This window comes from Myotis davidii, unplaced genomic scaffold, assembly GCF_000327345.1.
Source record: "Myotis davidii unplaced genomic scaffold, ASM32734v1 scaffold705, whole genome shotgun sequence".
Taxonomy (NCBI): Eukaryota; Metazoa; Chordata; class Mammalia; order Chiroptera; family Vespertilionidae; genus Myotis; species Myotis davidii.
Window position 1 is genome coordinate 689,462 of NW_006296405.1, and position 22,918 is coordinate 712,379.

At 40.2% G+C, this 22,918-nt stretch overlaps 1 protein-coding gene across 4 annotated transcripts in view; it reads right to left on the reverse strand.

Moving 5' to 3' along the window:
• Positions 1 to 22,918, reverse strand: part of NRF1 (nuclear respiratory factor 1) — a 95,401-nt gene that overhangs the window by 22,685 nt on the left and 49,798 nt on the right. For all 4 annotated transcript variants that reach the window (XM_015568885.1, XM_006771377.2, XM_015568887.1 and 1 more), the window contains exons 6-10: positions 17,896 to 18,054; positions 17,002 to 17,199; positions 16,324 to 16,425; positions 10,011 to 10,168; positions 2,506 to 2,630 (exon numbers count right to left, since the gene is read on the reverse strand). In XM_015568885.1, the coding sequence (XP_015424371.1) occupies positions 2,506 to 2,630; positions 10,011 to 10,168; positions 16,324 to 16,425; positions 17,002 to 17,199; positions 17,896 to 18,054 (742 nt within the window). The remainder of the gene's footprint in view (positions 1 to 2,505; positions 2,631 to 10,010; positions 10,169 to 16,323; positions 16,426 to 17,001; positions 17,200 to 17,895; positions 18,055 to 22,918) is intronic.

Consider the following 22,918-nt stretch of genomic DNA (forward strand, 5'->3'; position numbering starts at 1 on the left):
AAAGAGACCCAGAGGGTCCAACGAAAGGTGAGGCTGGGAGGAGTTCAGAACCATAAAGCAGTCTGTTTTCCTCACCCACACAGGTCAAGACCACTACATTAGAAGGGATAACAAAGTCTCCTATCAAACCCACACAGAGTAGTAGTCTTAGCAGTTCCACAGGGAATAACAGCATCTGCACTTCAAAAGAATGTCACATAGCTAGACATCTTCCCTTTCATTTAAGGTGGGTTAGGACTCATGAGGAACAGAGAAAAGCAAGCAGGATTCTAGTTAAAGCAGGTTTGCTTTCATTCTATCTATACTCCTTTTCACCCTAAAACATACGTGGCTATGAGATGCCCTTTATCCTATAGGTTCTCACTAAGATGATCTCTGTCTCTATTTGGGTTAGTTCAGGGAAGCCCCTAGCCTTATAGAAAAAGCAGGCTATAACTTAGCATTTGATATTTCTTTGTTTTTTTTAAATGATTCTTAGAAGCCACAATGGCTGTTTATATTTCCTATGTTATTCTTTTTTAAAAATACGTTTTTAGTTATTTATTTGTTAGTTCTCACCTGAAGATATTTTGTCTATTGACTTTTAGAGAGAGTGAGGCACAGGGGAGGGAGGGAGGGAGGACAGAAAGAGAAAGAGAGAGGAAAAAAAAGAAACATCGATGTGATAGAGACACATTGATGATATACACCAGTTGCCTCTGGCAACCCAGGTACCCTGCCCTTGACTAAGAATTGAACATGGATCCTTAAATGTGTGGGCCGAGCACTAACCACTGACAAATATTGGCCACGACTGTTTTTATTGATTTTAGGGAGAGGGATGGAGAGAGAGAAAAAAACATCGATGGCTGCCTCCTGCAAGCCCCCTACAGGTGGTGGGTCCCCACAATGCACAATGCAGGAATCTAACTGCAATGCGGGAATCTAACCTGTGGGAATCTAACCGTGACCTCTTGGTGCACGGAATAACGGAACAACGCTCAACCCACTAAGCCACATCGGCCAGGATTCCTATGCTATTCTCTGGGATACAGAGTACTTTCTTCTTCCCACTTCCAAAGGAGGACACAGAATCATTCTTCCTTCAAAGACTTTTCCAACTAAAATTTTATTCAATTCTTAGGGACTACCCTAAAAAAAAGTGCCAGGGACATTTTTCAGCCACTAATGCCATTAAGGAACTTTCTGCCTGGGAGTTGTAAATAAATATATTGGGCTTTCTCCCCATTTGGTCTTCCACAGCAGTATTACTGTCTTTGTGGAGGTCCAGTGATGGCGAACCTATGACATGCGTGTCAGAGGTGACACGCGAACTCATTTTTTTGGTTGATTTTTCTTTGTTAAATGGCATTTAAATATATAAAATAAATATCAAAAATATAAATCTTTGATTTACTATGGTTGCAAATATTAAAAAATTTCTATATGTGACATGGCACCAGAGTTAAGTTAGGGTTTTTCAAAATGCTGACACACCGAGCTCAAAAGGTTCGCCATCACTGGACTAAACCAATTTAAAAAAAAAAAAAAAGAACTTTCTGCCTAAACAAATGTATGTTATTATCTATCCTCTTTCCAGGACTTTAACAACAAATATACAAAACCACAGAGCATCTTATAGACATGTCCAATCACTCTGTTTGAAATTAACGTAATATTGTCTGCCAACTGCAACTGAAAAAACACCACAGGGCACCTAATCTGACCTGCTTAACCTGATTATATAGAATTTAAAACAAAAGCCTAATAAACAATCACATATTGTCTCACACAACAGGGCTGGTCCTCCCCTTAGACCCAAACTCCTGAGGCACTTCCCTGGGCAGCCCATCTTGGTAACTGACGCCCAGAGCAGGCGAAAGTGGATCCGAAGAGCTGGGCTGGAGTTGTACATTTTTGCTGCCATATTTCTATGAACGTTATCCCTTTCATTTATTCAGGAAATAATCAATATCCAGGAAGTCAAAGAGCTGGGAAAAAAGGGCAGGGTGGCAGGATGCTATTGGCTAAATCCAGGTCCTTGGTGAGGCCACGTTAACAGGAGGCAGAACTTCAGCACCACCCAGAAAGGCACCTCCAGCATAGCCTACTGCTGCCGCTGTGAGATGGTGGCACCTTTCTCCAGACAGCGCACTGCACCAGCCACGATGCACGCGCCATGGAGCGTCCCTGCTATAGGAAAGGCCACAGATCTCTCCACCGGACAGCAGGTTTTAAAGTGCCTCTGAGCAAGTCCTGTCATAGCAGAACAGTCGCTCCTCAAATAAGCAGTTCAGTTAGGTAACCACTAGCATGGCTCCCTACCACCCTGCCCCAGGGAACCCCAAGTCTCCCACTGGTGAAAAGAATCAGGGGCTCCTAGACTTTTCGGAGGCATCAATGGCCTACCACTAGAGAAAAGCTCAAATCAAAGCTCAACCTCTTTCTGAAGGGTTTGTCAGTCATGTCATGAAGGTTTAAGTGGAAACAAGGAAGAAATTGAATGAAATATTTATGCTCTCTCACCATTAGCATCTTGGACGCCAGTAAGTGCTCCAACGGCTGCTGCGGTTTCCCCCGACAGGACGATCTGTCCTCCCCCTTGCAAGGTGGCTTCGGCCAGTGTGGCGACAGCATGGGCGGCAGCTTCACTGCGGGTACAGAACAGGAGAGGGGGTGCGAGTTGAATAAAGGCACAGCACTGCAGCTAGAGAAACCACCCTTCCTTGGACTCTCCACGACTCCGTGTTGTGAGCCTACCAGCAAGCACACGATTCCACTGCTACTGGACAGAGCCAGAGTAATTTTTAAATGATAATAAAGAGCCAGAGAAACCCCCAGTCTTACCTACAATATTTCTAAAGCTACTGTGAGTTTCTTTAAACCTAGGAAATGGGTGTTTGAGGACAGAAAGCACACATTGTAAGTCTCCTCTTTATCGATAGTGACTGAGTGCTTGTGAGCCAAGGGGAGCTCCGATCCATATTCACAATGGAAAAACCATTTTGGTTGTCAATCATAAGGTTTCCTTTTTTTCTTCTCTCTTTACAGTAACACAAGACAGATAATCACCTGAAACTGCCTGTTTGTAGCCAAGAATAAATAATAATCTGAGGAGTCAGCAACCTGGATTTGCTATTCAATTAATATTAAATAATAACACTTTGGCTTATATCCATGATTTTAAATACAAAGTAATAGTTAACTACTACTCTGCAAAGCCCAACTCTTCCCTTTGTCTCACTGTACATGCAGGCAGTGCTAAATTAAGACTTAAAATTTTAAATGATCACTATAAGCCCAAACTCCTTGACTCTAGAAACACAATAAAATAATAAACCTCCCTTCATTGCAAAACAAACACTCTGTACAATAGATATTAACCATGTTTATAGTGAGCTCTATTCTAGCAGTGTGTCCCATTTTTCTTTTCCTTGCTATATGCTTTTACTCTGTGCTTAAATACCCACTTTTACTTATTCTATGATGCTATAAACTATATAATGTGTTATTATTTTATGTGTCATTAAGGAAGAAAAGAGAAACTCCTGGCAATTGTAAAAGTAAGACTATAATTTATCATCCATATTTCAGAGATGTTAAAATGTGTGTTGTGTGGTGGGGGGGATAAATTTTGCACCTCTCCTGGGAAAGTATCAGGTACCACTTTGCACGTTACTGAGGAAGTATGGAAAGTAGGCATATTAAGAGGAGGTGGTGTCATTTAGTTTAGCAGAGGTGGACAAAGTCCTGGGTTTGACACCAAATGAGTCAGTTGACTCAGCTTCGTTCTGAGGCTGCAGACTTTGCCGGAACTAAGACAGTCACAATTACAAGCTGGAGGTGGGAATGGGCGAGGGGCTGTGGACTGGTTAAGGTAAACATGAGGACTGTGGGCAAAGCAACATGTATCATAATGTCACTTTTGTCTAAGAAAGTCAGCAGACAAGTAAAGCAACTGCCGTAACATCCCCCCCAGGGAAGACTTCTTGGTCACTAAAAGGATTCTAGGAAGCAGTAAAAGAAACTGAATGAACAGAAAAGTCTCATTAAAAAGAATATTCTCTTCTTGTTACTTTTTTTTTAACTTTTATGTCTTTATGTTTAAAAGTTATTTTTTTCTAATAATAAAATACATGTAAGCCCTAGCTGGTTTGGTTCAGTGAATAGAGTGTCCGCCCTCGGACTGAAGGGTCATGGGTTCAATTCTGGTCAAGGGCATGTACATTGGTTGCAGGCTTGTTCCTTGGCCCTGGGTGTGTGCAGGAGGCAACCAATCAATGTGTCTCTCTCACATCGATGTTTTTCTCTCTCTGTCTCTCCCCCTCCTTTCTACTCTCTCTAAAATTCAATGGAAAAATATCCTTGCATGAGGATTAACAAAATACTAATAAAACACATGTAAAAACTTGTAAAAGTTTCATTAAGCATAAAAAAACCTTAAACTATACAGAGATAATATTTCCTTCTCATCTGAAACACAACTACAAACAGATAATAATCAGAATATACAGTTGTATAGCCTTGCTTTTCTCACCTGACATTGTACTGACCCCACATATTCTTTGACATTTGTTAAAATTAATAAATTAAATTCCAAAATGCTGACTTTTCCCTTTTAAAGTTACATAGCTGCGGCAACCTTTAATTTGGAGGCTTCTTCCTTTGACTTAGTTCAAGGTCATGATCATATGTTTCAAATTTATTTCCTTCATAAACAATTTTGGGATATAATTGAGATTGAGCAAAAAGCTGAACAAAATACAGAGTTTACATGCAGCCCATGTAAAAGCTAAGACAATCCTTTATGCTGAAACACAGTTCTTGGTGAACTGATACTCCCCAGCCAGTCACTCCATAGTATCTGTAACATGAATTTAGAGCCGCAGGGGAGCCTTGATCCGGAATTACTACTAAGGCTATTCTGTACAAACCACACGGCAAATTTTAATTTCAAAGTGCTTCGTAAGTATCAGAGATAGTGAAATGAAGTACTATTTAGTGCCTAGATTCTTTTTTGTTAATATTTTTCTAAAAACCTTGTGTCAAATAATGCCAACATCCTATTTTACAGTGTTAACACTCTGACCTGAGACTTCATGGGAAACTAAAAAGTATGTTTTTTGAAAAAAGCTGCAGCTGTGTGGAGAAGGAAGCTGCAGATGAGAACTGTTTATGTGGAAACAGGATTTTTGTTTACAGGTTACCTCGGCCACTGCTCATTCCCAGTTTTTAATCACAGTTTACAACAATCTTATTTCTGTGACCATCAAAGGTGATGCCCTGCCACTCTTGGGCACTCCGGACACATGCTTTTAGTGTGGAGTTTCACAGGCAGTGATGGGGAGGGCAGCTACCCAAGTCCTCACATGAAAGTTTACCAGTTGCCAATTACTCCTATTTGATTTTGCCAAAAGCTCTAAATATTTAGTCATTTTCTTTAATACCTTTCTAAAATGTTAAGGTAAGTGCGCTCTCCCTTTCGGGAGCATGCTCATGCCTTTCTTCCCTCTCAGGCATGCATCTTTACTTTTCTCTCCTAAACTCTAAGGGTCCCCACGAGACTTGCAACCAGGGAGTAATGGGCAGTGGCAGCCCATCCCAGGTGAACCCTCTGAACTTGTCTCGAAGGCCCCCTTTCCTGACTTTTCAGCGGCTCCATCTTGGCTTATTTCTTTACTGTGACTTTCTTTTTTCAATATATTTTTTATTAATTTCAGAGAGGAAGGGAGAGGGAGAAAGAGAAACATCAAGGATGAGAGAGAATCATTGACTGGCTGCCTCCTGCACGCCCCCTACTGGAGATCGAGCCTGTAACCTGAGATGCGAATTGAACCATGACCTCCTGGTTCATAGGTCAATGCTCAACCACTGAACCACTGTGACTTTCACTTCCCAGTGAGCCAACAGCAGCCCCGCCTCGGCTCACTTTTCTATAAGGTCTCTAGAGAGCCACAGCAGCCCCGCAATCTCTCTCTCTTGTAGCTTCCTCTATCCTAAGCCTTTCTTTTTTCACTATCCCCAGCTTTAAGAAACTACTCTCAAAACAAGTAAACAAATAAATAAAAGAATAAATAAAATGTTACAGTAGAAGAAAAGCCGGGGACCACCAACCACCGAAGCAATCTGGGCTGCCAGGGAGGAAGGGCCCAACGGAGAGGACGGGTCCACAGGTCAGTGAGGTTAGTTTCTGATCCCCCGTCAGGAGCCACAGGCAAAGCAGCAATGGATGGATGTTTTACATGAAGCATCAAGACAGGGGTGACTCTAGTGGTCAGCAAATCCAGTTCCAAACTTATTCTAACCACTTACACTAGATTTCATAAAAAGTGATCAAACGCTACTGCTGGAAATAGATTACCTGTACTTAAAAGGTGAATAGGCATTAAAATGTCTCTAAGCTACCACTTCACAATTTTTTGACAAAAGTCATTTCCTAACTTTTTATTTGCAAGGGTCCAAACTTCTTTACAAGAAAAAAGCAGGGGACCCTTTCTCCCTCCCTACGTGGGCGTTCATTCTGTGGGACTCTTCCCTCTCCCTACGTGGGAGTCCGTACCTATTCTTCAATAAATTTCCACCTTTGCTATACCAAAAAAAAGAAAAAAGCAGTTACACAGTCCCTGCCCTCCATTTCCAGAGAGGATTTCTGATCTAGTTTGTCCATCCCATTTTACTGGCAAATAAATAACAGTCCATATATGAAAGCCACATTTTATTTTAATAATATCTCTATTTTTAACTCAACAATATTTTCTTTATAAAATAAGGCAAGAGTAATTTTTTCTTTGGAAATTTGACACTTCTTTTTTAAGCAGTTTCTTCACAGCAAAAGAACAGCAACTCTAAATTCCTTGAGAAGAGGAATCAACTTAAGCATTTGTTTCCTCACAGCACTGAGTCACAGCACTGCACACAGCAGACAGTAAAAACTGTCTTGGTGTCAACACACTGAATTTCTACTAAGGCAACTGTAGATTCAGCCTACAAGTATTTATCATGTATGCAGACTGACTTGTTTAAGGGGAAATACAAATCTAGGGCAGCTTAACCAACAAACTGAATCTAAAAGTAATCATTACATTGCAGCAGCCAAATGATTCCACTTCCTTTCCTCTAGCTGTTCAGGCTGAATAGCTCTACTTTTTTCTGGAGCTGTGATGCTCTGTTCTTCACTTTGATTCTCTCCTCATCTCCTTCCTAAAAGTGTTGAATTATATATTTGGAAAATAATTAAAATTAACTACTTTCCAGACATTTTCATGACAGTTTATCCATAGCCTCTTTGGCTTATAATAATGCCAGGGTGGGCTAAAGGCTGTCTGAGTCCAGGGCCCGTGTTCTGACTTGCTATACAAAAGTCTTCTGGCAGCATGGCTGAAAAACAGGTCTGTCCTGCAGCTGTCCTGATCCCCTCCCCCCTCTAACAGATGAAGGCGCCCTCTGCCTTCTTATTCCCCACCTGACATCCCATGCAGCTTGCCTCTCTTCTCACTCTGCGCCCACATCTGCTGTTTACAGTGCAGCAGGGGTGCAGGTGATTATTAGAGAACCATGCTTGTCCCATCTGCACCTGACACAGACTGCTAGGCGGGAGCAGCTCTATGAACTCACTTTGTTACCATAGGAACAAAGACCAGATTTCTTAGTGTATTTTCCCTAAGATGACTTCCAGAGTGCATCTCATCCCTTAGGGAAGCAAACACCAAGGACGTGTCTTCAGTCCAATCCTCCTGCCATTAGAGTGGGTTACTTCTCTTGGAATCAGAAAACCCCTGATGTTCCCCTAACAGCCTGCTACAGCCTAGTCTTCGCTGTCAGGTGTGGTTTCTTCACCCACAGCAAAGGCTGCAACACACCATCCCCCAGCACTCATTGGGGCGTTGGACTACTTGATTGCAAACAGATTTCAACATCTCTTCACTCCTCCCACATGCACAGTGAACCACATTCTCCTTCCTTTGGAGTAAACACTATAGCCACTTCAGCTGCATCTGAGTCTGTTAACAAGCTCTCCCGGGAAACCAATACCCTCCTTGCCTTTAGAAATAAGCCCTGGTCCGTAGGATGTGCCTCATAGTTTCCACAATGTGCAGGGTTTCCAGGATACTCTTCACTGGAAAGCACTGACTCAATGAAATAAAGTTTTGCTGGTCTTTAATGGTGGGTAAAAGGGAGGGGTTCTCATTCTGGCCAAGGCTTTCCGGAAGCCTCTCAAAGCAAAGAGTGGGATTGGGCCAAAGTGTGAGAAATAAAGTGATACTTTCACATTATTGAAAAGCAACATGGTTCAACGGGCTAAGAAAAAAGTTTCAACTGCAGATCACTCAGGGACTCAGTGGGTGACTCTGGGAGGACAACTGTGTGTGGTTCAATTTTCTGTGCCCAATCAACCCCCAAGTCCTGGCCATACTTCCTTCAAAACCAGTCACGTCATCTCCATTGGTACAACTTTAGTTTTCAGGCCTTTGACAAATCACACCTGGATTGCTTCTTCCAATCTGGTATTCTATTTCTAATCTCTTCTCACTATAAACTATTTAAATAACTATAATTCCTGAAGTGCTAACTATGGGCTGGATACTTTGTTGAGAGTCTTATATACATTATCTTATTGAATCCTTTTTATTCTACATGATGAAAATCATCCTTATTATAACTATGAGAAGACCCAGGTTAGGAGTTAAATTTCTCAAGATCAAATGGCTAGTAAGTGGCAGAGCTAGGATTCAAACCTGAATCTATGTGACCGCATAACCTCCTCTACAGCCTCTGGAAAGCATTGTACATAATCCTAGCAAGGCTTTCTAATCTCTATCACAACCGACCTAAACTTTAGCTTATTTTCATATTTTGGAGGTGATCCCACTCCTCTGAATTTCTAGGATATCCAGCCTATACTACACAATTCAAGAGTCGATTACACTCGGAGTAATACTGCTTGCTAAATGTATTACTTAAACCAATCTTCCCAATGGTTTCATTGAAGGAGACATTACATTTTAGAGCACTCTTCATTTACAACCTCACCTAATAGAGTGCTGGCATGTCACAAGCGTTCAATGACCACCAAAGACTAACAGCTGCTGTATGGCGGTGTTACCTTGTGCCAGGAGCCGATAAGGGTCTCACATGCATTGACTCCTCTAGTTCTCACAACACCCTACAAGGTAGGTACTGCCATTACCCCCATTTGACAGAAGAGGAAAGCCTGGGCACTGAGTTCAAGTCTATCACCCAAGCTCAAACAGCAAGGAGGTGACAGAGCTGGAACTCAAACCCAGGCAGTCTGGCTTCAAGATGCACACTCTTAATGATTAGTTACAATGCCTGAGTCCACTGAAAATAAAACTGTGTCAACAATGAAGAAGAAAAAGATTATATGAGGATGATCTTTTCTGTCAAGAACCAGTAGGAAGAACCAGTAGGGAATAAGACAAGCTTCCCTAGGAAACTAACCCTTACTGGAGTATCCCATTATGCAGCATCCTTCCTAAACATACCTAGAGACATAAATTCAATGATTTCCCCTAACAACCCAAAACTTATTTATTTCAAAGTCTTTGATAAGCAAGGGAAACACATTTCCTGAAAAGTCAGTAAAGTCAGTTTTCAACCAGCTAAAACATGGATTAATATCCCTAACAAAAAGCAGTTTCTTCTATAGGGTCAAAGGGAAATCAACCCTGAGCGTCTTAATTTCTTATATCCTTTAGTCCCTTTGAAAAATTCAAGTCTTGCTGCTTTTGGCCTAGTAATAGGCACAGAATGGGATAAAAGAAAAGGGACCCGGGTCCTTGACCAGCAGGCTTGAGCCAGAAGTCAGAAAAGCTGGATTGGTTGCTGGGGTGGGGTTGGGGGAGTGGGATGGGGTGGATGAGGGCTGATTAGAAGTCAACTTACAATATCCTAAGGGCTAAGAGCATTAAACTCCAACGGCCAATTGTAACAAACTGAGGTCCATTTCTCTACAGCCGGTATGGAGGGACAGATTCGCCATGCTCATTTATTCTCCCCACCCCTGCCTCCACCTGTTGAGTGCCATGGTGACTGTAGCTCCCTGTTGCATCTCCTGAGAAGCTGCCACTGCGGCCTCTGCCAATGATGCCACTGCCTGTGTGGCCTCCGAAGCTTGCGTCGTCTGGATGGTCATCTCACCTCCTTGTAACGTGGCCCAATTTTGTTCCACCTGAAGCAGAAAAGACACACTAGTAAAGAATCAAAGTCACAAAAGGATTATGATTTTTAAGTCGTTTTTCTAATAAATTGTTATGTGCTCAGCCAAATACATTTATACTTTTAAATGAACATGACCTACAATGTACAGAACACGGTTTTAAGTATGCTATCCATTGTGCAAAAGGGGGTGCGGAATTAGAATATATATTTGAATTTGCTTATATTTGCATAAAAAATTGTGGAAGGATACCAAAGAAACCACTGAAAATATTTTCCTTAGTTTGTGAGCTGAGGTAGGGTGGGGTTGAGGTAATAACTTGAATAGGAGTCAGAAAGCCAAATTTTCCACTGTATGCTTTTTTTTTGCTTCCCTATTTTAACTTTTATTTCTGATCGCACTGCATTCTTTTTTTAAAAAAATATATTTTATTGATTTTTTACAGAGAGGAAGGGAGAGAGATAGAGAGTTAGAAACATCGATGAGAGAGAAACATCAATTAGCTGCCTCCTGCACATCTCCTATTGGGGATGTGCCCGCAACCCCGGTACATGCCCTTGATCGGAATCGAACCTGGGACCTTCCAATCCCCAGGCCGACGCTCTATCCACTGAGCCAAACCGGCTTTGGCTCCATTGTATACTTTTAAATAATTTTTGAAACATCTTAGCCTTATCAGTTACCTATTCAAAAATTTTAATTTAGAGCATAAATGTAATTAAAATATATTCATACTATACCAAAGGGAATATAATGCCAGAACTCTAGACTCTTTGCTCAAAGGCCATTAATGCTACCTCTTTCTTGTATATCTTTGCAGGGATATTCTTTCTATGTGCAAGCATATTTACATACAAATACTCCTCCTTTCTTTTTCTTTTTTTAAATATATTTTTATTGATTTGAGAGAGGAAAGGAGAGGAAGAGATAGAAACATCTATGATGAGAATCATTGATCGGCTGCCTCCTGCATGCCCCCCACGGGGGATCGAGCCCACAACCCAGGCATGTGTCCTTGACCGGAATCGAACCTGGGACCCTTCATTCTGCAGGCTGACGCTCTGAGCCAAACCAGCCAGGGCTCCTCCTGTCTTTTAAAAAATAAAAAGTGGCAGTATATTTAACATATCCTTTGGACCTTGCTTTTTTCACAAATAATACATCTATGAAATGACTATGTTGAGACATATAAAACTACATTCATTCAGGATTCATAAAAATGGCTGCACAGCATTGTATTATACAGACACACCATGATTTATTTAACCAGCCATCATTTAACGGGCATTTACAGTTTCCAGTCTTTTGCTATTATAAATAGTACTGTGATGAATAGCCTCAAATACTACTTTGTACATTTTAAGTTTATTTATAGAGTAAATTCCTAGAAATGGAATTGTATATCAAAGTCATTTTGCATTTTTATTTTTGATGGGAATTGCAAATTCAGTAATTTAATGTAGCAAAACCTGCTTTGCTTTTATTGGGGAGGAATGATGAAGAAACAGAACAACATACTACCAGTCACAGAGTAGATGAGAGTTCAGCTTTGCTAGACCTAGCACGGATTTATCAACTGTGTACTATTAACATTTGGACCAGGTAATTCTTTATTGTCAGAGGCTGTCCTGTGCATTGTGGATGTTTAGCAGCATCCCTGGCTTCTACCTGCTAGATGCTAAAAGCACTCCCGTTATGTCAATCAAAAATATTATCTTCACACATTGCCAAATGTTCCTCTGAGGGGTTTGTTGGGGGTACTCGTGATTGAGAACTACTGATCTTAGTACAATGCCTTGCATTTAGAGACTTCTCAGCTTTGGATATCTAAATCTTCAGTCCATTTTGCTCAATAATCACCAGTTGATTAATTATTCTCCCTCAAAAACAAAAGGCAGCAGGGCCAAATATGGGAGGTAATAAATCAATCAGCCGAGGTAGATATTTCTATGGACTTGAGTCCTCAGGACATTAGCTGTGCTTACTGAATCTCTTGCTGTTCCCGCTTCCCGTAACTTGTGCCCACATGTTACTGTGTCCCCAAGAAAGTTCCACAAATTCTGCTTTGGTTCTTTTACCATACTCAGATTATGACACTGCTTCTCAGAATGTTTGTAAAAGCCCCCCGGAGAATGAGATACTCCTTTGAGCTACCTTAGCATTTGTCCTGGGTTCTCATAGGCAATGGACTGTGTCAGCAAGCCTTCAGGGCCCATCACTAAGAGGCGGAGACATTCTAGTTCCTTCCCTTGCCCACTCAGAAACTCACAAACCTCTGACTTTCTCAGGTATTACCTCTTTGATCTCATTACTCCGATGAGCATCACCGCAAACAATGCCACTTTAGATGGCAAGTTACACTGCCAAGTCGTAGATGCTCCAAGATTCCACTCAAAACATCAGTGGGAGTTGGCCAGCCCTGTCACCTTTTGCCATTAAACAGTCTTCCTTTTTCCAGATCTTCCCCTCAGTATTTTTGCGCATCCCACTACTGAGCTGGCCTGGTACAGCTCTCCCAAGCATTTATACTCCAATGGCAGTAACTTAATATATAGACATTTAATTTTTTAAATGTATTTATTGATTTTTGGAGAGAGAGAAGGGGGGGGTAAGAGAAACATCAATTTATTGTTCCACTTATTGATGCATTTATTGGTTGCTTCTTATATGTGCCCTGACCGGGGATCAAACCCACAACACTGGCGTATCAGGGCGATGTTCTAACCAACTGAGCTACCCAGCCAGGGCCTGATATACATACATTTAGTTACAACTACATCTGTAGTGAAAATGACATTAAAATGTCGCCATATACAGTATAATTTAAGGAAGTTAAATTATAGGCATGAAAGATTAATGGATGTTGGTAAAGGGTAGAGAGGAAGTAGGAAAAGAAGCAGACAGGGATTTCTATTTTTAAAAAAAGGCAGGTGATAAATCAGCTTAGGTATGAACACTTCTTTGGAATTCCTATTTTTGAGTCTCAGTGCTTTAGTTGTATTTGCTTGAGCTCTTGTTGCTCTCCCTTTCCATCTGTGTGGTTATCTATTCCTGGATGTCACCATGTCCCAGAGAAAGGGCCACAAGCCCTAGGAGGAAAGATATTCAGAAGATGTACAGTTAGCTTCTATGCTTTGCTGAAAAAGACCCACTACAGTGAGGCCCTTCAAACTGTGGCTACTCATATCCCCCTTCTAGTCACAGTTAACCACCTGTGGCTCTCCCACACTTTCAAATGCCATGCAGCATGTGCCGCTCCCTTAGACAGGAATACAACTCCCATCCTTCCAGCCTGTCTTCCTGTCCACCCTTCCAGTCTGAGCTCAGGGGAGACTGCAGGAGCGAGACAACTGCACTCCCCTACGGTCCAAGGTTCAGGGCCTCTCCTCTGTGTTGCACAGCACTCTGGGCTTGCTTCTATAGGATCCTTCTCTCATTGCCATTGTTTGGTAGTGATTTTTTTACCACCTACCTGTGTGCTCCTTAAGAGCAAGAGCAGTCTTTATTTTAGTATCTATAGTGCCTGACAATGAATGTGTTTGCTGAAGGGATGAATGACGAACATACTCCTTCATTCATATTTTCCTATTTTTTTAAACCTGTATTTCAGGTAAATAATATTCACTAAAAAACCCACCTAAAATAAGTTGTGCTACTCCAAAACTGTTACATGTGTTGGTGGTTCAATTTAAAATTTATGCCTCTAAGGTTTTCGTACTTTGGTTTTTTCCTTCTAACATGTTCATATATACCATTATTATCATATTTCTATTATTTCAAATTTTGACTTTTTTGATACATAATACAATTAATATCACCAACACCTATTGGTGGTCTAATCATACACAGAATAAATTCTCAAATCCATTTGTATTTGAAAATATGCCATCAAAATTGAAATTGTATAAATATTTTGAATATCTCATATTATTTGGAAATTCTATTCTTGTTCATTTCTAAATGTCTACCTACCTTTTTGTGTGTCTCTAATTAGTTATAAGCTGCCCAAGGTTAGAGACTTTTGTTACTGGATATTCCAGCACACAGAGTACTCAAACAGATTTGGGGGACCATATGTTACCCGAACAGACAGGCCCCCAAATAATTCTTCCATTTGGACTAAATGTAACCAAACGTAACTAGCCAGATATTAAAAGCAGTGTGCTCTAATGAGCGGAGCTCTCACTGGCAGGTTGGGGTAATAAATGACCTTACAACTTCTACAAGTATGGGTAATGTTTACTTTTGTAAAGTACTTTTGGTTTTTTGGGAGGAAAAATGCTAAACACAAGGCAGCAGAATGTTTTCACTGAGTCACCTGAGGTAATGTTTCACTGGCTTGATGTGGTCTTATCTGCCTCAAGTCAGTGAGATATTTCGACTAATTACCGTTCTTATGGCTCAAAACTAAGATGCTAACATCCATGTCAATCTCTAAGAGAAATCAGAAGCCAAACAGAATCATACTACAAAATCTAAAAAGGCTTGCCACTTTCTGAGATAACCTATGCTTCTCTTTATCTCCTTTTTGTTTTACTGGAAGGGAGGAAAGAGATTTTTTTATCTGACTGACTGGGGATTAATCAACAGGCTACTTACCACTCATCCATTCCCACAACAAATGACTTAAAAATAATGTTAGTTTGCTGAAAAAGCCACAGATATGTGACTGAGATTGTTTATCCTTCCTGCTTTCTGTGAAATTTTGGCATTAATGATCTTTGAATATGGGAAGTTATTTAGTAAAATGGGTTTCAAAGACTCTAGAGAAGTGTGTAAGAAACATGAAGTTCCTTTCAATCTGGGAATGTACTTAGCGGTCTTCTCTACCTCTTTCAGACTGCAAGGAGTGTCCTCTAGTTTTAGAGTTTGGGGAATGACGAATTTTCCCCTTAGCTAATCCATACTCTTTCATAATGTTTACAAATTTATAAAAGTAAGTATCTTATTTTCCTTCACCTTTCTACACTGGAAAACCAAATGCTAGCTCCTGCCCCAAACCTTCCCAGACTCCCTAACTGTTAACATTCTCTCCTGAAGGCATAGATCACTTTGCAGCATTGCTTACAGTCTGGACCATAGTTCATTTATGCAGACACTTCTCACCCCCGCCAGACAGGAGCTCCTTTAAAGCAGAGTTCCTAACTCAAAACATCAATTGCACATGGCAGGGGCTCAATAAATGCTGGCTTCCCTTCATCTCACTAGCCATGAGAACCTTATCAGTTCTCTCCCCTTCCTGAGATGTACAAATGAAAGTGACTTTGTGCTGTTCTGAGTAGAAATGCTCCTTGTTTTAAACAAGGGTAAGATAATTTTAACTTTATTTCTAATACTTCTCTATGACATTTGTGGGCTATTTTTCAAACTTCAGGCACATACCATGTTTTAGGGAAAAAGCTCATAGTGACTTAGTGAACTCTTTCCTAAACTTCATTGATGGCCCACAGCTCAGACTCTAGACAATGTATTAATGAGCTTTTAACACTTATTTTGGACTCTGGGCAAGTTTCCTAACCTCTACATGTTACAGTTTTCTCATCTATAAAGTAAAGGTGATAATAGAGTTTATGCTTCATAGGGTTGAGTGCTTACTTTACCAAGTACTTCATAAAGTACGTCTATCTTTAGGTTAACATTCCATAATTACCTTGATTTTGGTAGGGAAGGATTTTCCTGTGAAGCCTTTTCAAATGCACATTTAAAATGTAATAAGTCATGTCTACTGATTTACAAATATATTTACTCTTTCAAAGAATGCTTTCGTCAGCTCCAGTTTTAATGATCTAATTTTTAAAATAAAACCTAAAATTTAAATTCTTTGAGATTCACAGCATAAAAGTATTAAACGGATAATTCCCTTTTACAGTATATTAAACAAAATGATATATTATAAATATAAAATTGTAAATTCCTAATAGTTAGGTCTAATCATAAAAATCCACAAATTTCAACTGTTATAATTAATATACATGGCATAAGATCCTTTGTAAAAGGTTTGAATAAAATATTGTGACAGATATGTAGGCAGCTTTCATCTCTTCATCTCTTCACTTCTCCCTCACCTATATATCCAAGTACTTATTTTCACTTCTTATTGACTCTATTGGGGTGACACTGGTATATTCAAGTATTTAAGCAGATGCAGACAGTATCCTCTTTCTTACCTCTCCATCCGCCACAGCAGAATAATTCACTTGGGCAACAGTGACTGTGGTTGGCAATTCTGAAGCATCAGCCAATGTGGCTACTGTTGCCCCTGTACCAACCTAAAGAAATGTGTGGAAAGCAATTAAGTGTCAGTGGATGAATCCGTCTACTTTTCCTCTACTCAGAAGTTAATATTCATTTAATCCTTAATTCAGCATAAATAACAATGGGCTTTGTAATAATATGAAATGAGTTACAAAATTCTATCTCAGACACATGAGTTTCAGAGTTTTACTTCAACCAAATAAATCAGTTTTAGAAGCTATCACATTTTACTACGCGTGCCCAATGTCAATCAACTTTTTACTCTTACCCCAACCTGAATTTTAGAGGTTCCCTATCTACTAACAATTCCTAGAGGTAATGCAGAAGGAATATTTCCTGGTTATTGACAAAGTGAAGCAATAAAAAAAAAAAATTTTGGAAGTGTCAAGAAAAGCTATTTAAAGCTGTTTTTAGCAAAATGCAAAGTATTTAGAATATTGTTCAGAAATGAATTTTCAGTAGGAAGATATTGGGGAACTGTATAAAATTCATACAGGAGTTTGCACAAAGGAAACTTTCTCCACTCGGAAGTGAGGTGCTCACTGATCTGCCCCAGAAGCCACAATCTGGTAACCATAAGGATTACTCACCTGGATAAGTGAGACAGTGCCATCAGGGTTACTAAAGGTCTGGACTACGGTCTGTGATGGAACAAGATGGGCTATACTGTGTGTGGTTGTGGCCTGTGTTTGTGTTTGCTGATCTTCAAAAGCATACAAAAGGTCCTCCCGCCCATGCTGTTTATAACAGTTTTTAACTATGGTTCGTAGTGCTTGGGTCCATGAAACCTGTCACCAAAAGACCAGAAAAGCACATTAAGTCACAAAAATGGTGGTTATTCAGTCCCACTATGGAATAAGCAGTTGACCATTTATCAAGACAAAACAAACCTCGGACAGAGTAAACTCTCTTTTTCCTAAAGAAACTCAATACCAAGTACCAACAATTTCCCACTTTTGGATTTTAATTACTTTATTCTAACCTGTGGCCAACTCTTAAAACTTCTGACAAAAGATTACTCTTTTCTCAATAATTTTACATTAAGATTCTCAATTTCCAAACTTAACTGAAAACAAATATGCAGAAAAAGGATGACATCTAGTTTAGTCTTTCTTCTTTTCTATCTGCAGACATGGCGAACTTCACATTTCTCTAATTCCACATTTATATTTTTCAACAGTGATTCTTGGTAACCAGAGCTAAAAACATTTCTAGGCTTTAAAGAAATTAATAATTTTATTACAAGTTTCTTCAGTTTTTCCCTGCACCTCATAAAATTAAAACTGCTCCGAAAGTCCTATGCAGAGAAAGGTGTAAATTCATGGAAAAGGCTATACAAATCAGAGACTAACTTCTTTGGGGGGACAGGCTTGACTATAACACAGATGTTTCTAGACTCCTTAGCATAAGAAGTAGAAAGACAAAAACTGAGGGGGTTGATTCAAAATGGAAAAGCAACAAGCAACTCAGGCCAGAGGACTCACCCTCTGCTTTTGCTCTTCTGTGCGGACATCGCTCCGGACATTCGCCCACGGGATATCTTCAGGCCACCAGATGGGCTTGCAGCTTTCTTTGCCCCAGCCTGGTTTTCCCCGACCTGTGGAGTACTTGAGCATCTCTGGAATAAATGCCCGAAGCTGGGCCTGGAAGACAAGGGTGTGGTCAGCGGTAGTCAGGAAAGATATCTGGGATGTGTTTGTGTCTCCCACCAAATTCTATGGTTATCACACAGAGAGCCTTCCTGGAGGGCTGAGGGAGCTTCAATATGTGACTGATGAGCCCACTGTTTTCCACGTGTTACTATAGCTCCACAAGTGACTGAGAACTATAGAAATGTGAAGAAAACCTTAAGCTGTATTGCATAGATTTGTTCCTGTAAGATCAAGAATACCTGCCCCCAAGTTTGATTTCTGCCTCCCAAGATACTACTGATGCTACAGCTTATTTCCTTTCTACAGCTTCCACGAATTTAAGGTGTCAAACAAAATCACCATATTTTCAAAATTGTTCTGGAGGTAGTTATTCAGGGCAATTAGATAAGAGAGAAATAGGAGGTGAGGAGCAGGTAAATCATTATTATTTATAGATGAAATGACTGTGTATATGGAAAATCCAAGAGAATCAAATGAAAGACTACTATAAACATAAGAGAATTCAGTAAGGTGGTTGGTTACAAAACATATGAAAATAAATAGGCTTGTCCGGCCAGTGCGGCAGTGGTTGAGTGTCGACCCATGAACCAGGAGCTCACAGTTCGATTCCTGGTCAGCACAAGCCCAGGTTTTGGGCTAGATCCCTAGTAAGGAGCATGTAGGAGGCAACCAATTGATGATTCTCTCTCATCACTGATGTTTCTATTTCTCTCTTCCTCTCTCTGAAATAAATAAAAAACATTTAAACAAACAAACAAACAAACAAACAAATAAATAGGCTTTACTTAATAAAAAGGGAAAATACCCTAAAATTCTTCTAGGAAGCTTTGAGTAAGCTAGACCAATGTCTATGAGTCTGACATATAGAGATAGTGAAGTATGTGTGATCTTAAAAACATTATGGACTTCATTTAGATTTATTTTACAAATTGAATCCAGACCAAATAGGTATTAAGCCAAAGAGACAACTGCCATTCTTCTTTTTTTAAAAATAGGTTTTTATTAATTTTTTTAGAGAGAGAGGAAGGGAGAGGGATAGAGAGTTGAAACATTGGTGAGAGAAACATCACTGATTGGCTGCCTGCTGCCCCCCACTATTGGGGATCGAGCCCACAACCCAGGCATGTGCCCTGATCAGGAATCAAACCTGTGACCTCTTGGTTCCTGGGTCTATGCTCAACTGTTGAGCCACATTGGTTGGGCACAACTGCTGTTCTTTATCTCCTGGCAAAGTTATTACACTGTGTGTATGTTGGGGGGAGAATGGAAGCCTACTTTGTGAATGTTCTTAATTGCTGACAATGATTTCTGGCAAAAGAAGCAGTTTATCAAGCTATCATCTTCCTTCCCAGACATTCTGCTTTCCTTATAACCTGATGGTCTACAACACTCCAGAGATAAACCCTATCTTCCAGCGAAGGACACATCCATATTGCCTCTATAGCTTAAGACCAAAGGAGAGGACAAATTTAGCAATGAGTCAGACCCAAGGACACAAGCCTGTAGCTGTCAAACAGAAAAAGAAAAAAAAAACCAAAAAACAGATATGGGAATGCTAAAGTATTAATGAGAGATGAATGCAGCAACACTTTTATACTGAAGAACCTATTTAAAGTTGAGGTGTTCCTATTTAAATATTATTCTACCAGAAGATGACACAAATTATCACATAATAGGGAATCATGAGCCCAAATCAGCCATGTTTACCTAATAAAGGAAGCTATGGTTGATAGTATTTACATTCCTAATTCTTGTGCTGAGTCTGCCTTTTCACCTCTCTAAGTCCCCCCTCCCCCAGACAGTCTCCTGTCTACAGGATATGATATAATACACTCCGTTATATTTGGCTCTGCAGCATCAAGCAGCAGGCTAATAGAAATGTATCCATTTGCAAACCCAGGCTATCGGCTGGCTCATGAGGTCACTCCTTCAGTTATTTTAAGAAAGTGCATCTCAAAGTCATTTTTCCCTTTATCCTGGTTTCCTAGGAGTGTGTCCTTTTGTAGCCTCAGATAGATACAGGGAAGGAAAGGGCTTAATCCTCATACTCAACATTTACATTTCTTCATATAAAAAAACAATGGTTTTCTCAGATGCATAAATAAAATAAACTGATACCACAGACTTTTATAAGACTCCCTCCCCCCATCCTTCTTTTAATCCCATTAAGTCTCTAGAAGGGGAATTCTTTACATCCATACTAAGTAGAGTTTGGAGATAATGAAATAAGAAGGCTAAACATTTCTAAACTAATGAAAGACTAAAGCTTCCAGAAAAAACTCACAGCTGAAAACGCCTGGTTGACAGTCGCTCAAATCTTACTTGGAGTCCCATATAGTCTCCAATTCTGATCGTTTCCTCAGTTTCTGACCCCAGCCATTTGCACCAACAGTTTCCCCTGATCCTCAGTTCTAGGTCACCTTGGCACCTGGCTTCGGCTCTCTCACGACAGGCCTACCAGTGGGTTTCAAGAATTCACTAGTTACTCGAAGGGTGAACACAGCACCAGCCTGCTCACTTAAACCCTCCATTCCCCTCTCTCCAACTACTTGTCTTCTCAAGGCCTTTGTCTTTGCCAATAGACATCCAAGCTCAAAACCGCAACACCCATCTAGCCATTCATTGCAAGTTCAATTCTTTCTTCTTTGAAATGTCTGTGATAGTCATCTCTTCTTTTCTAGTCCCACCTTCACAGCCCAAGGTTAGTGTATGCTTCTATTTGACTTTCTTGGGGAACTCCCCTCTCTCTTCTTTTAAATATAAAGGGGCCAGGGAGGGACTCAGGAGGTTGGCCTGTCTTCTCTAATAACATTTAAAAATATTTTTACTGATTTCAGAGAGGAAGAGAGAGTGAGAGAGAGACAGAAACATTAATGATGAGAGAGAATCATTGATCGGCTCCCTCCCTCATGCCCCATACTGGGGATGGAGCTGGCAACCTGGGCATGTACCCCAACAGGGAATCAAACTGTGACCTCCTGATTCATAGACTGATGCTCAACTACTGAGCCACACGGGCTGGGCTCCCCTCTCTTCTTCATCACACATATCCTTGACAGAGCAGTTCCTTAAATATTACATAGCTCCAATGCTCAAAACCCTTCAAATAGCCTTTTGCTATAAACAACCAAACTAGACTCCTCTGTCCAGCTTTTTTTGGGTCCCCCCTCAATTTGGCCTCCTACGACCTCCAGTTCCCAGTAATTCCCAGCTGGCAGCCTTGTTCCTCATTACACAAGTCTCTGCACTATCTTATGGACTGCTGAATCCATTCATGTTTCTATGCCTTTTGATATGTTCTCCTTATTGGACTACTTTCTCATGCTACTATTCCAGTGCCACTGTCCATTCCTACTGCCCAGCAAGTCCTACATCCTTTGTGAAATATATCTTGACTACTTTTTGAGTCAGCTTTTTGCATACATCAATAAGAACACGAGTTCTATACTCAAACAACTATGAACCTCAACTCTCTCTGAATCTTAATTTTGTCAACTGCAAAAAGATAATGATAATGGCAAACATACAGGATTAATTGAGAATCTGAGGTAGCTAATAATACATAGTGACTTGGTATTAATAGCTATTTTATTATTATTATTTCAATCATCAGCCATCTTTTCAAAATCAAAGAAATAGCCACCATTCTGAAAATGGTTTTCTAATACTAAACACACTGTGATATGCACAAAGACATTTATCCTTAGTTTTTCAAAGCAGGTTTAGTGGAAAAATGCAAAAGGAGGCCTAAGAATAAGCTGATATGTATCCGTCCATGTAAACATGATTGAGGGAGAAATAAAAATGTTAGAATCAGGAAGGAACAAAATGATCATTAGGACAATTCCTTGCCTTGAGGAAGCAAGCTATTACCAACCCACTCCAATGCACAGGTACTTCAGGTGATTTATTCTGCTGTATCTCTGAGCATTAAAAAAAGGTGTACAAGAAAAAAAAATGTATAAGCAGATAACTAATGGAAGTCATCGGAAAATGGGACTCCATAATTAGAGAAAAGAGAGAAGGAACTAGGAAACATCTCAAAGATGTTTTGTGTGCTAGAAATCTCTGAATGGAAATGTTTCAAATTCGTAGGAAGAAGAGAGAGACAGGAAAAACAGAAGCAGCACAAAGGGAAGGTTACGTCCACAGGCAACCCCCCCACCCCATTAAGTTAAAAAATAGAATCATAGTGAAATTCACTGCTGGTGTACAAGTTCCTATTCAGAAGCAGATCTTAGCTTTTTAAAAGTACTAATTATCAATTGCACAAAGCTTGTATGTCAAAACAAGAGGTAAAAAAAACACCTTCTAATATAAAAGTTCACTTTTCAAGTCTGTATACTTTGGGGATGAAGGACATTAAGTACACAGAGATAGTAAGATTTAACTGAAAAAGGCAATTTTCTACCAGTCTATCTTTATATTACCCCACATGAATAGTGCTAAGGCTATAGGAGCCATCAATAAGGGAAATGAGCTGTCCAGCAGAGAAAGAGTTAAATGATTCTTTCCAGAATTCAGCACTGTGCTCTCATTACCAGTTGGATTAATTACTGGTGCTGGAGAGTTTTGGAAACCAAGCTATTCAATGTGCTTATTAAAGGTTTGTCTTTAATCCGCAGGGGAGACAATCAACAGGATCAGCGAAGGTAAAGCCTGCCCTCTCAGGCTGTCCTCTAATTGGGCAGCAAAAGCTTTCCTGGCCCTTATTCTAATTTTTGACCTCTAGATGGGCTTAAAGTGTCCAGCTTTCTCAGTAAACCCACCTCAAACCAGCAAAGAGTAGAAAATACCACTCCATCCAGGGCACATTCAGCCAAGAAAAAAAGTATCAAATTCATGCCAGTGGCAG